Genomic DNA, 14,178 nt, shown 5'->3' with positions numbered 1-14,178 from the left:
CTCTGTATACCTGTCGCAAGACCCACTGGTTGATTCTTATTTATGAAACCCTCTTAGGCCTCACTCCCACCTATCTGAGATATCTACTTCAGCCCTCATCCTCCACATACAACACCCGTTCTGCCAGTCACATTCTGTTAAAGGTCCCCAAAGCACACACATCCCTGGGTCGCTCTTCTGTTCAGTTCGCTACAGCTTGCGACTGGAACGAGCTGCAACAAACACTCAAACTGGACAGTTTCATCTCCATCTCTTCATAAAAAGACTCAATCACTCTTACTGACACTTGTGGCTGCTTCATGTGATGTATTGTTGTCTCTACCTTCTTGCCCTTCGTGATGTTGTCTGTGCCCAATAATGTTTGCACCATGTTTTGTTCTGCTACAATATTGGTGTGCTGCAATGTTTGTGTTGCTACCACGTTGTTGACATGTTGTGTTGCTACCATGCTGTGTTGTCATGTGTTGGTGCCATACTATGTTGTCTTAGGTCTCTCTTTATGTAGTGTTATGGTGTCTCTCTTGTCGAGATGTGTGTTTTGTCCTATATTTAGATTTTATTTTTTAAATCCCCCGTTGCCTTTTGGTAGGCCGTCATTGTAAATAGGAATTTGTTCTTAACTGAGTTGCCTAGTTAAAAAAGGTTAAAAAAAAAAACAACTTTGCATCTGCACTGTTCTTCAAATACATGTTTTTGTAAAATTGTTGTGCATAGTTGTATTGTTTGTTTAACTTTGCAATGTTCGGTTTTTGTTTGGCATACATTTGAACCAGTTACCTGTGGGAATTGGCCTATATGGATAGGGCTCAATTTAAATGTGTCTTACAGAATAAATATGGAAAGAATATGCATAACCATGGTAGCAATTGAAAGGGAACCATTTGGAAATTATGGGGAAATGAATAGACTAAAGGTGAGGACACAATAGTTCACCTGACAAGACTGAATCCAAACATTACATTGTTGATTTTACATTTGCTGTACTTTTCCCAGCATTCGTTGATAACGAAATCTGAGAATACTAGAAATCTGAGAATACATAAGTATATGATCAGAATATTATTTGAACATTTGGGGTAGGTGCAACATAAGACAAAACAATTCCAAGGGTTTGAGAGAACGGTCAAACTGGTGTCTCCAAGTGGCCACACACCTCTCCAATCTGTACACAGTTCCTAATTAATTTCAATGCACTTCTATAACTCAAAGAAGAGTCTTCAACTATAAGGTGCTTTTTGAGCTCTCCTAGATGTGCAGTCGAGGAACTAGAGCAAGAACACTTCTAGCTGTTTTGAACACAGCCCTGCATCCCCGCCATCAAACAATTATTGTTGTTTATGCAATCCAAAAAGTGTCCATTATAAATCGCAATCTGGGTCAGGTGGGCATAATTTGAAAGCTAGTTCTAATGTCAACATGACTAGCTAAATTACCAAAGACGATTTTACAGTGTTAGGCTTTCACAATGCAATTCAGGGAAACAGATTGTGATTTTGGTGCGCATAGAATGGAGTCATGGACTGCATTCAAATGTGTGGTCCGCAGCAAATTAGGGTCATTCTGTTCAGGACAACCCAGGGTATAACGCAATGTCATCTTGTAACTGTACATCAAACATGGTGTATATACAGCATGAGTTTTATCATATGGGGTAAAGCAAACATTTTGACAATATTAGCCCACACAGCTACAAGGATGCTCTTTCATGCTAGGTTTAGGACCTCATATTGAAGCTTATAGAGACCCCAACAGATGTATAGAACAATCTTAAAATTATCTACTTCAGTTTATATTTAAGCATCATGAAACCTTTAACACAACAAATTCATTTGACTTTGTGAAATTACTTTTTTGGGACCTAATCACTTTTTACATGTGGTTTCTTCCTTCATATCGCTATCTTTTTTTATTTTATTTTACCTTTATTTAAATAGGCAAGTCAGTTAAGAACCTATTCTGATTTTCAATGACGGCCTAGGAACAGTGGGTTAACTGCCTGTTCAGGGGCAGAGCGACATATTTGTACCTTGTCAGCTCGGGGATTTGAACTTGCAACCTTCCGGTTAGTCCAACGCTCTAAACACTAGGCTACCCTACATCACTTGTTAACGGAAGACAGACCTGTGCTAATTAGCTATCAAGCGTGCACCGAACACCTGTGTGTAAAAGCCATGTTATGCTTGATCCAATAAGGTCCATAAGGAGGGTGTGACGCAATTGCGGAGGCCAAATCGAACTACATACAGCAATGCCATGCGCCTCACACAAACTTACTACCTTGACAATAAACATGGAGAACTTTGACAAAAGACTATCAGAACAAGTTCATGAATAAAATGGATCTTTATGATACCTCATGTAAGGATTTCTAAGACACAAAAATTAATTTGAACTCCTGGAAAGAGATTGGGGAGGTAATGGAGATAGATTCGGTAAAGAGGTAATTGGAATGCAGGCCATGGGGGATGGAAGGACACAGGATTGGTGCACATTCAACAAATATGATCTAACAAAGTGGATATTTGTCAAATCCGTCATGATTGATGATTTGTAAAAGGGCCACAACGTGGTTACTAAAATCAGATTATCAGATTAAGATATACAGTTGAAGTCAGAAGTTTACATACACCTTAGCCAAATACATTTAAACTTAGTTTTTCACAATTCCTGACATTTAATCCCAGTAGAAATTCCCTGTTTTAGGTCAGTTAGGATCATCACTTTAATTTCAGAATGTGAAATGTCAGAATAATATTACATATAAATTGTTCTATCAGCTTGTATTTCTTTCATCACAATCCCAGTGGGTCAGAAGTTTACATACACTCAATTAGTTTTTGGTAGCATTGCTTTTAAATTGTTTAACTTGGGTCAAACGTTTCAGGTAGCCTTCCACAAGCTTCCCACAATAAGTTGGGTGAATTTTGGACCATTCCTCCTGACAAAGCTGGTGTAATTGAGTCAGGTTTGTAGGCCTCCTTGCTCGCACATGCTTTTTCAGTTCTGCCCACTCATTTTCTATAGGATTGAGGTCAGAGCTTTGTGATGGCCACTCCAATACCTTGACTTTGTTGTCCTTAAGCCATTTTGCTTGGGGTCATTGTCCATTTGGAAGACCCATTTGCGACCAAGCTTTAACTTCCTGACTGATGTCTTGAGATGTTGCTTCAATATATCCACATAATTTTCTTTCCTCCTGATGCAGTCTATTTTGGGAAGTGCACCAGTCCCTCCTGAGGCAAAGCACCCCCACAACATGCTTCACAGTTGGGATGGTGATCTTCAGCTTGCAAGCCTCCCCCTTTTTACTCCAAACATAACGATGGTCGTTATGGCCAAACAGTTCTATTTTTGTTTCATCAGACCAGAGGACATTTCTTTGTCCCCATGTGCAGTTGCAAACCGTAGTCTGTCTTTTTTTAAGGTGGTTTTGGAGCAGTGGCTTCTTCCTTGCTGAGCGGCCTTTCAGGTTGTGTCAATATATGCCTCTTTTTACTGTGAATATAGATACTTTTGTACCCGTTTTCTCCAGCATCTTCACAAGGTCATTTGCTGTTGTTCTGGGATTTATTTGCACTTTTCGCACCAAAGTACGTTCATCTCTAGGAGACAGAACGCGCCTCCTTCCTGAGCGGTATGATGGTTGCGGGTTCCCATGGTGTTTATACTTGCATACTATTGTTTGTACAGATGAATGTGGTACCTTCAGGCATTTGGAAATTGCTCCCAAGGATGAACCAGACTTGTGGAGGTCTACAATTTATTTTCTGAGGTCTTGGCTGTTTTCTTTTGATTTTCCCATGGTGTCAAGCAGAGGCACAGAGTTTGAAGGTAGGCCTTGAAATACATCCACATGTTCACCTCCAATTGACTCAAATGATGTCAATTAGCCCACAAAGCCATGACATCATTTTCTGGAATTTTCCAAGCTGTTTAAAGGCACAGTCAACTTGGTGTATGTAAACTTCTGACCCACTGGAATTGTGATACAGTGAATTTAATTATAAGTGAAGTAATCTGTCTGTAAACAATTGTTGGAAGAATGACTTGTGTCATGCACAAAGTAGATGTCCTAACATACTTGCCAAAACTATAGTTTGTTAACAAGAAACTTGTGGAGTGGTTGAAAAAAGAGTTTTAATGACTCCAACCTAAGTGTATGTAAACTTCCCACTTCAAGTGTATTTGGCTGTTTTTGCTGCATAACATTTCAAAGTTGTCACTTTCAGGTTTAGAAAAGGTGACTGCTAAATTTGAACTCCCACTCGTATAAACTGGTAGCATACAGAAATCGATGGTGGCAGTCAGTCGTTTTGGCTGAGCTCCTATATCAAGCACCGGGAAACAGACTCCAACGTCTCACAAGAAGTAAGGTATTTTCGTTTAGCCAGTCGCTTGTAAATAGCTGGATGGCTATAGAAATTAGCCCTGAATCACTATGAGTGGTGCGGTGCAGTCCAGTTTAATGGAAGCATATGATAGCTCCCTGAAGCACACGAAGTTTAAATGTTTGGACTTCTAAAGCGGCCGCATCTCTGTAAATGATGTAAACCAATCCAGACATTACATTGCCCATAAATCTGATTTTAGCTGACTGGGGAGGAGGTGTATGTCGTCAACTGGAGGCACTAAACTGTGGTTTTCAAGAGCTAATGGTTTCCTAGAAACAAGGGCTACTCAATTTGCCCCAGTCTCACCTACTTTTATGTCTAGTGGTAGTGGGTTATATAGAAAGCACCCTCGACACCAAAGTTAGACAAATAAATGCTGGTATGAGTTACCAAATTACAGACCAGTATTTCACAAAAGATCAACATTTGCATCTCCGTAAATTGTACGGCTGGAAACTGACTCAGCATCTACGCACGAATATTTCATGGTAGTTTGATCTGTAGTACGGATTTAGTCATATTCTCCAAGCGAGGTGCGCTAGTTAACCAGCGCGGATGGGAGAGGAAGAAGGTGACGCTGAATTATCGAACGCTTACTTAGTTATCGGCTGGGGAGGCTTAAATCGAGACAACAACATCAAGCCCTAGCTAGCGAGGGGCGAAGATATTACATCTCATAAATACGTGAACATGTTGATGCATCCACTTTGAACATAAAGGCAGGTAAATATGTTATTTGTTGATACTATACACGTTTAAATAGGGGTGTTTTTTTTCTTCCCCGAAGGCATTTACCCGTATATTAACTAGCTAACGTTAGCCAGCTAGCTGCAAATGGATTTCGGTTGTGAAGATTAAGGAGTTGCCCGCTGATATATTTGGGAACTGAATACAAACGCAGTTTTGTGTGAAATGCACTTTTACGTACGGCTACAAGCCTCGTATAATGTTATCTATGTCTGCTAGCTATCTAACTATATTAGAAGGGTGTGTCTTGATTGATATGAAATGAAGGTTATGTAATTAATATTAGATGTTCTGCCCAGTTTTAGCGTGTTCTACTCGGCGCCATTAGCTTGCTTAGCTGTACGGGACTGATCGGTGTGTTTCGGGAGCAATCAGTAACGTTAAACGATGTTATTTTTAATTACCCGATGAGTATACTAACTAACACTTTTCATAGTTTACAAAGTGGTAACCTAGCGTAGAAAGACGACAAAACTGTTGATAAGTCACTATCTCAGAGACTGTTGGCCACTTCCCAAATGACCTGCAGTGCTAGCAGCAGCTCAGCTGCGATACTAGTAGCTAGTTTGCAAGTCTGAAACGATTTGAAACATTTTCCACGGTTGAAGCGACTCACGTTTTCACTGTCACGAAGTATTTACCACAGCTTGATTATAAGTATTGTCCTCTTCGTACAGGTAGAGGTTTTTATAGGTAGCTAGCTGATGCCTTTCCCGTACAACTTGACAGCAGGTGCCGCCCATAGAACCGCTAGCACGGAGAGGACGAGATTGAGCTAAATTAGCTCGCTACAGCAGTAGCTTGATGTGAGGCCTTTAGCCAGTTGCCTTCGTCACAGAAGCTAGCTTTAGTTTGTCACGTTATGCTTACTTGTTAGCTAGCTAACTCATTAGACGCTATCGTCTAGTTGGTCTGTCACTGTTATCTAGCTAACGACTCAACTCTCTGGACATAAATTGAGAATAGCAGGTTATGCGAGTAGCTAGCTGGTTAACAAGCAACATTGCGTAAAAATTCGTCTAGCAAACATGCCCAGCATTCATTGTCTATTTTCCTTGTCAAATGCCTACCAAAAGGGTTCAATGCAATGGTTCAATCACTATGTTGTCATTTGCAGCGATACTATTTATTTATAGCTAGCTAGTATCTTTAGCTATATTGCTTGAAGGTTAACTATATTGTAAACAAAAACTCATAACACCACATGTTGTTGGCAACTTGTTAGGTGAAAACTATACTATTTGGTAACTGTTTGGTCATAACAGAGTGGTATTTAGTGACTAACGTTAGTTGTTCTAGTGTAATGTTCTGTTTCTGTAGCTTTTCAATTTCTCCAAGTAGATTGGATAGAGACTCATCAACACTGACTCAAATAGTTATTTTTACTTTCAGATTGAAATTTGGTTTCCCAATTCAAACTAGCTACCCCACTCCAAACAAAACTCCCTCTTTAAAAAAAATCTGTGTTCACATGAGTGAGATGGAAGAAGAATTGATTCTATTCAGTACTCTATTTCATAATTTGTGGTGGTGGATACAACTAAAGGGGCTTTCATTTCATTGATTGACCAGTGTTGTTACTGTAAGTAGACAATGATTGAACACTTGCTTATTGTTTCACTCTTTGCACAGGTGAAGAAACGCACACATTCAGACATTTAGCCTATTCTACTCGTGTAAGTTAGCCTAGTTTATTCTACAACTACTGTAAGAAGCTTTCTGGGCATTGGGAAAGGTGTTTTACTTTTTTCTTTACATCTAATACTTTTTCATAATTTGAATGATGATTAACATGGATATTATAGGTAAGCCATGTGGTTTCAGTTGAAGGCATTCAGTTGTACAACTGACTAGGTATCCCCCTTTCGTCTCTCTATTTCAATGCATTTCCTTTACTCTATGATGTGAATCAGTTTCCCAAGCTACATGGATTAGGAGAGGCATTTTGGCAGTCATTGATAAGTTTAAGTGCGTTGCCTGAGGAAACCACAGCTGCCTGACAATATTGCTGGCATTACCTGCTCTACACGAGTATCCACAACATCACAGGTCCCAAGGGGAGGAGAGGGAGGAAAGCTGGGCCTCAGGGTTATACAGAAACCTTCATGTATGCTATGAACTATTCAAATGCTACCAGTGAATACTGATATGATGATGAACTGGTACAAAGCTTAGGTTATGTAGCACACTACAGTTGAATTTGTCCATTCAAAAAGCCCTATGAATCAGTCACGGTTTAGCCTTTACAGCTAATAGGCAAGGACTACATTTTGTCCAAAGCCATGGCCCTATAGTGTGTTTAGATGCAGGTATTTTGGGCATTCACAGATGGTACAACATGGAAAGATGTGGTGTTCTCATCTTAAAACTCCATCTAGTATGTGATGTTTCCACCCGTATTGATTGTTTTATTGAATTCACTGCATATGCTACTCCCATTTCTACTTCAGGCTGGAAATGTATGAAAGATGAGTAGCCTACGAACCTTTATAATATCTTATCTCAGACTTGTTTGGAGATGTCATGCCGATTTCTCCAGTCTTTCAGGCTTATCATAAAAAAATACATGTAATAGATAACTGATCACTGCAAATGTGTTTTCAAAAGTATTTGGCAAAATATTCCGTAATGGATTCGGTTACACCTAATGGCTAATTTAGTATGTGTTTGCATGTCTTTCAGGTATCCAACTAAACCAAACAGGACTACTGCAGTCCCTCATCATTGTTGACACTGCCTCCACCATTGCCCCTTCTGCCGTGGCACTGGAACATGAAGAATGTCTGCTGTATTACCAAAGACTGACCAGAAGGAAGCAATGAGGGGCTTTGGGGGAAGTTGCCAAGCTGCGTTGTGGATCCAGTAGCTGGGATTCAGAGTGCTTGTTGTGTATGAGTGTGTGTTTGTGTGTGCGTGGGTGCTTGCTAGCACAACCTGCCCCTTTCAGGCAGGGACATGCTACTCTGATATTGGAGTTGGAGAAGAAAGGAGTCGACCTCCATAAACGAGGAGAAGAAGGAAGAGAAGAGCGCATGCAGTACAACATTGCCAGATATAAAAACTGTGTGTTTTGGCTGCAGTTTAACCCAGTGGACGTGGCTTTTAATACACTGCACATTTCTATACAACACCTTTCCTCTGTCTTTGTATCGCCTCCCTCCCCCCTAAGAGTCCTTGTTGTTTTGGCGCCTCTGTGATTTGCATGGCCGGGGAGTAATCGTGGAGAGGCCAGGGTATCACAAGCTTATGGATTTTGACAAGAAGGTGGGTAAGGGAGAGACGGAGGAAGGGAAAAATATGTCTAAGGCAGCTGGCAGCAGGACTGTACGGGGTACAGGGACCAACTCTGGGGTTCTTATGGTTGGCCCAAACTTCCGCGTCGGGAAAAAAATCGGCTGTGGCAATTTTGGAGAGCTGCGGCTGGGGAAAAACCTCTACACCAACGAATATGTGGCCATCAAATTGGTAAGGCCAACATGCTTGACTAAACAGCATGGCTGTGATGTGTTTCTGTTTGGATGCACTCCGACATTAATCATCCTCACCACTATTTTTTGTAAATTATACCGTAGGCCTATATTTTGCCACCCTCTCCCATCTAACATTTCTCTTCACTACGACAACTAGTGCAGTTTGCCATTGGTTTTCGGCTTTGTGACAAATGTTTTAGTATTACTGTAGTTTGGCCAAGGTAATTAAATCCAGTTTCCTAATAGCAGCAGAACACCCCATACTTGATGACCTTTAAGAGACAGGAAACATTTGAGTGCTGACAATCTTTCTTCCCCCAACAGGCAAATATTTACATATCTGTAGCTTGGACCCATGCACTGTTAATAAGTCAACCATGCTCCGTTTGTATTATATTAAAGAGAAGAAAGAAGAATCAACTGCCTGTCATGATATACTGTACACGTCATGACCTGGGAAGTTGATTCTTCTTCCTTCTCTTTAATATAATACAAACTGAGCCACACACAGCAGAGCTCTTGCCTTTTTAGCTCAAAAGTGAAATAGAAACTGAAGAGGTTGCAAGTCAAGATTTTAGTTCTGAAGCACGCAGAGGGTTGGTCTGGGAAACCACATGAAACGGCAAGGCCTGTTTATTTTCAGATTGGTGAAGGGAGGCCCAGACAGAAACTGAGCTTCCTTTGCAACATACTTAAGTTTCTGTTTTCCTCCTCCAGTCATGTGTCAGTCCTACACAGAGGATCAGTGTATGCTTGAATGTCACCATAAACACTGGTATCTGTGTGTTTTATTGGGGTCGTTTGAAGTTGCCAATTAGAAATCTCCTGCAAAAAGGCCTTGGTGTAACTCTGCACCTTACGAGAGAAGGTTGTCCTAGATAGCATCTGAACGCTGCACTCGAGTGTGGGCTTGACGTCACTACCTACACAGCCACACTGGACGATGTATGATTATCTTTACATTGGATCTCCCGGGGAGGTCAAGATCTCTGACTAGGCACATTGCTTTCAATGAGGTTAGCAAACCCGTCAGAGGTTAGCGCTGAATTTTAATCTCTACTCCTGAAGTCCTCTGTTATGCTGCTTCTCCTCTGTCTGTGAGGCATCCCATCAGTTTGGGTATTTTTTGGGGTATTCTGCATAATGTCATTATTTCTGTGACATCACTGGATCTTTTGGCCCTGTTGCTCCTGGAGTATATTTTAAATGAACCAAAGAATTTGTTTCAATTGTAGTAGTTACTAGTTAACTACTCCCTCAACTTTCATAATTAGGGCAATGGCATGGTGCCCTGTTGATTTGATCTCATCAGCTAGCTAGCAACCTGGACCTGTTCAGCCAGGCAACACTTAAAGGCATTACTGGGCATCTTAATTAACTGGGACTGACACAATTACCATATAACGGTGTTGGTGACAGTTCTGGATGAAGACCGTCATGAACATTTAATAACCGCCCATCTTTTTCTTCTTCTGTGGAACGAATAGCTAGAAGAAGACGGGACGGCCGGGCATTTGCGCGGTTGAATCCTTTTCTGCAATTAACATGGACTCTAAACAACAGGATAACTTTATTGACCCTTGCTAAAACATGCAAGGTCTTGTGTAGCAAACAATGAATACAATGGGCTTGGGACCTTTAAACCCATTTTCTCACATCAGATAGCACGCAGCTGTCTTTACTGATCTGTCTGATAACACTCATGGGATAGCTAAAAATGCGTTTGGGTACAATCTGCTGTCCTAACATTTGAAAATGTTACCAAGATCGGCCACTGAACCTCCTTTCATCCTCAAAACATGCGAGTTAAATCTTACCATAAACAATAGAACTGTAATATTGATGGGTTTTTTTCATGAGCAATTCTTCACTACCTAATTCTACATCTAGCGAAGTTGTTTTGTGGTGGTAGAATGAGTATATATGAAATTTGAAATGTGCATGAAAAGTAGCTAGATAGTGTCTGCCATCTGGCTGAGCCAATCAATCCATATGAAACGCAAGGCAGGGAGGGATGCTAACATCGACAGTACACACATTCAATGCTGAATATTCCCTCTATCTAGCTAGTGTAGTAAAATTCTAGCTAATGCACAAATTAGTTTTCATTATTGATTGGGGCGGGGGTCGATAGTTACATATCGGGATATTATTTTTGCGATTCATCGTTTTGGCTATAGCAATGTTTTTGCGCTACTTGGCTGCACCTGCCCCCAAAACTCCAGTATTTTTCCATCATAGCCTTTTCTCCATCTCCTCTTTAAATTGGGAGCCAATTTGCTTTCAGCACTTTTATTTCCATGACTGATCAAAGCCATGAGAAAACAAGTTATCTCCTGTCCCTCTGCAGCAGACATATGGTGAGCAATATGTTTGGAATAAAGAATTGCAATAAAATCACATGATCGGATCACAATGCATATCGTATTGCCACCAAAGTATTGTGTTAATTTCTTATCTTGAGGTCCCTGAATTTCCAGCCCTTGTTTTCATGATATCTTTTCTGCCTTTATTAGTGTGCAGATTTCTAGCATTACAGCACTGCTCTTTGCAACATCGGGTTGGCCAAATGTTACAAAGTAGTGAGGCACAGTGCCAGCAGTCAGTCAGATACATGCCGATTTCTGAGTACAGTCCCCTAACTTTGGTGCCGTACAACTTAATCAACAAGCTGGTCGCTAGCTAGCATATGGCCATTCAAACCTTTTAATTCAAAAGTTTGCTCAGCTGATCAAGCATGGTTTGCTTTTTGCATGGTTAGCCAATGCGTCATAGCTACCGAGAGAGGAGTGATTTTTAGTCTTAGGAACTAGTGTTAGGCGGATGAGCAAAATCTACATTTTTAGAGATGTTCTACAAGACAGATCGGTTGAGGGATGAGTGTTGCATAGGAGTGACGCCATCTGAAGTGAGACAACCCTGGCTATTTGACTGGTAAACCCGTGGGTACACTCGCAATGGCTGCCCGGTATTGTGTGATGCAATAATTTCCATGGTAATGTAGAAATTCATTCAAATAACGTTAGAATGTATTTTTTTGTAATGTCAGTTGAATCAACATTTCAAAGCAGATCTTGATGGGTACACTTCCTGCGTTTACTCCCTGCTTTGCTTCTAGGTCAAAAAATATACAGGTTTAGACAACGTTGACCAGCATAGTCCCATTGTTGTGAAGAGTAATGGGATATTAGAATCCCTTGTTTTAAACTTTGTCATCTTCAACATAGCTTTGTTACTTTGAGTACACTTTCAATGGCCGCCAGTCCACCCATTATACCATCATTGACTTGAATGGGGACGCCCGTTCTTTTCATTCTATTTCTATGGCAGCACATGCGTTCAGGAGCAGAGTAAAAAATAGTGTAAAATATTTTCTGCTTTAATCTTCGAACGGTTGGTTATTAAGCAGACCACGGTCATTTGGCTGACCACTTAGTCATTACGTGAGCTACTGACTTCTGGGATGTACCATTTTGGATTAATCTATTCCTACCTTGTCGGTTGGTATCAATGTGATTAACAGGGACTGAGCTAGAGCTATGTTTGTGAGACAAGGGCGGATCCCGAAGGGGCCCGGGGCCAGGAGCTGCAAACAATCAAAGCTACACTAAAGTATGTGGACACCCCTTCAAATTAGTGGATTCAGTGACTTTCAACGTGGTACCATCATAGGATGCCACCTTTCCAACAAGTCAGTTTGTCAAATGTCTGCTCTGCTAGAGCTTCCCTGGTCAACTGTAAGTTCTGTTATTGTGAAGTGGAAAGGTCTAGGAGCAACAATGGCTCGGCCACACAAGCTTACAGAATGCAACCGCCGAGTGCTGAGGCGCGTAATAATCGCTTCATTGGTTGCAACACTCACTACCGAGTTCCAAACTGCCTCTGGAAGCAACGTCAGCATAAGAACTGTTCGTCAGGAGCTTCATGAAATGGGTTTCCATGGCTGAGCAGCCGCACACAAGCCTAAGATCACCATGCGCCATGCCAAGTGTCGGCTGGAGTGGTGTAAAACTCACCCCCATTGGACTCTGGAGCAGTAGCGTGATGAATTACTCTTTACCATCTGGTAGTCCGACGGACAAATCTGGGTTTGGCGGATGCCAGGAGAACGCTACCTGCCTCAATTCTTAGTGCCAACTAAAGTTTGGATGAGGAATAATAAAGGTCTGAGGCCGTTTTTCATTGTCCAGTGAAGGGAAACTAACGCTACAGCATACAATGACGTGCTTCCAACTTTGTGGCAACAGTTTGGGGAAGGCCCTTTCCTGTTTCAGCATGACAATGCCCCTTTTGTACAAAGTGAGGTCCATACAGAAATGGTTTGTTGAGATCAGTGTGGAAGAACTTGACTGGCCTGCACAGGGCCCTGACCTCAACACCATCAAACACCTTTGGGATGAATTGGAACGCCAACTGCGAGCCAGGTCTAATCGCCCGACCTCATTAATGCTGTTGTAGCTGAGTGGATGCAAATCCCCGCAGCAATGTTCCAACATCTAGTGGAAAGCCTTCGTGGAAGAGTGGAGGCTGTTATAGCAGCAAAGGGGTACCTACTCGACAAGCAGGTGTCCACAGTGTATCTTTTGAAAAGCTGAGACTCATGTGTATTATGTTTTGCTTTATGACGCTCACAAGCTACACCAGTGGTTAGAAGGTAAGGGGTTTTACATAGAAGAGCATAGGGAATCCCAGGACAGTGTCTATAATAATGTAATAAGCTCACATAGTTGCTGTCAAACTCCACACAGTTGTCACTGACTAGTGGGATATTAATTTCCCACTAAGCAAGCAATTTATGTATTTACAGCATTCATCTAAATTAATTATCAGGTTTTTGTTTTGGTGGACCTTTATTATTTGTCAATACAACTCATGAATGCAACGGTTTTATTTCATATTGTTTCTACTAGTAGCCCTGGTTGTCCTGAAAAATAAAATTGTAAAACACTTAATTGTGAGGTTAAATATAAGGGCTGGACATGCAGATAAATGAAAAGCTGATTTTTGCTGGGGTCTTGGGACTGATTGGGTTAACACTGCCAGGAATATGTTGTTTTCTCCTGTGAAATGTAGACTTTTATGTGCTGCTGGTTTGACTTGTGTCTTCTCCTCTGAGGCCCTGACCTCAGTTTGGGCATGAGTGGCGAGTGCTGCTTTAACTCTGTTGGCTGACCTCCAGTCTAGTGCAGCTGCCCACAGGTTTGTGCCTTCACCTCCCTGGTCACTCACTCAGGCAGGCCCTGGATACCCAGTGAACGTTACAGCCCAGTCTAATATGGTTCCTGTGTTGTCAGGATTCATTTGCCTCTGTTCTTACAGCCCAGTCTAATATGGTTCCTGTGTTGTCAGGATTAATTTGCCTCTGTTCATTATGGACTGACAAGTGTCTTGTGTATTTTCTCTGCCTCGTACCAAGTTGCACGAGCAGGGTTCGTGCTATTGGGCGACGCCTGCACCTGGGACAAAGGTGAAGGCCAGTGTCACCCTTCCCAGATTTGTGAGAACAGAAAGATACGTATTAGTCACAGCCCTCTGTCAGAGTATCTGGAACTGCACTGCACGTTCATGGA

The 14,178-nt window shown here is 41.5% G+C and overlaps 1 protein-coding gene across 9 annotated transcripts in view; it reads left to right on the top strand.

The window, feature by feature from the left end:
• Window positions 1-3,446: 3,446 nt before the first annotated feature.
• LOC118359173 (casein kinase I-like) overlaps window positions 3,447-14,178 on the top strand; it is a 45,607-nt gene continuing 34,875 nt past the window's right edge. The window contains exons 1-2 of one of the 9 annotated variants that reach the window (XM_035737503.2): window positions 3,447-3,469; window positions 7,821-8,603. In XM_035737503.2, the coding sequence (XP_035593396.1) occupies window positions 8,385-8,603 (219 nt within the window). In that variant the 5' untranslated portion in view covers window positions 3,447-3,469; window positions 7,821-8,384. Of the gene's footprint in view, window positions 3,470-3,994; window positions 4,374-4,593; window positions 5,115-7,820; window positions 8,604-14,178 lie in introns of those variants that run through there. The other 8 variants (XM_035737501.2, XM_035737502.2, XM_035737505.2 and 5 more) reach the window with 8 other exon arrangements.

This window comes from Oncorhynchus keta, chromosome 26, assembly GCF_023373465.1.
Source record: "Oncorhynchus keta strain PuntledgeMale-10-30-2019 chromosome 26, Oket_V2, whole genome shotgun sequence".
Taxonomy (NCBI): domain Eukaryota; kingdom Metazoa; phylum Chordata; class Actinopteri; order Salmoniformes; family Salmonidae; genus Oncorhynchus; species Oncorhynchus keta.
The sequence above is the reverse complement of the archived record's forward strand: the minus strand, read 5'-3'. Positions and strand labels throughout refer to the sequence as shown.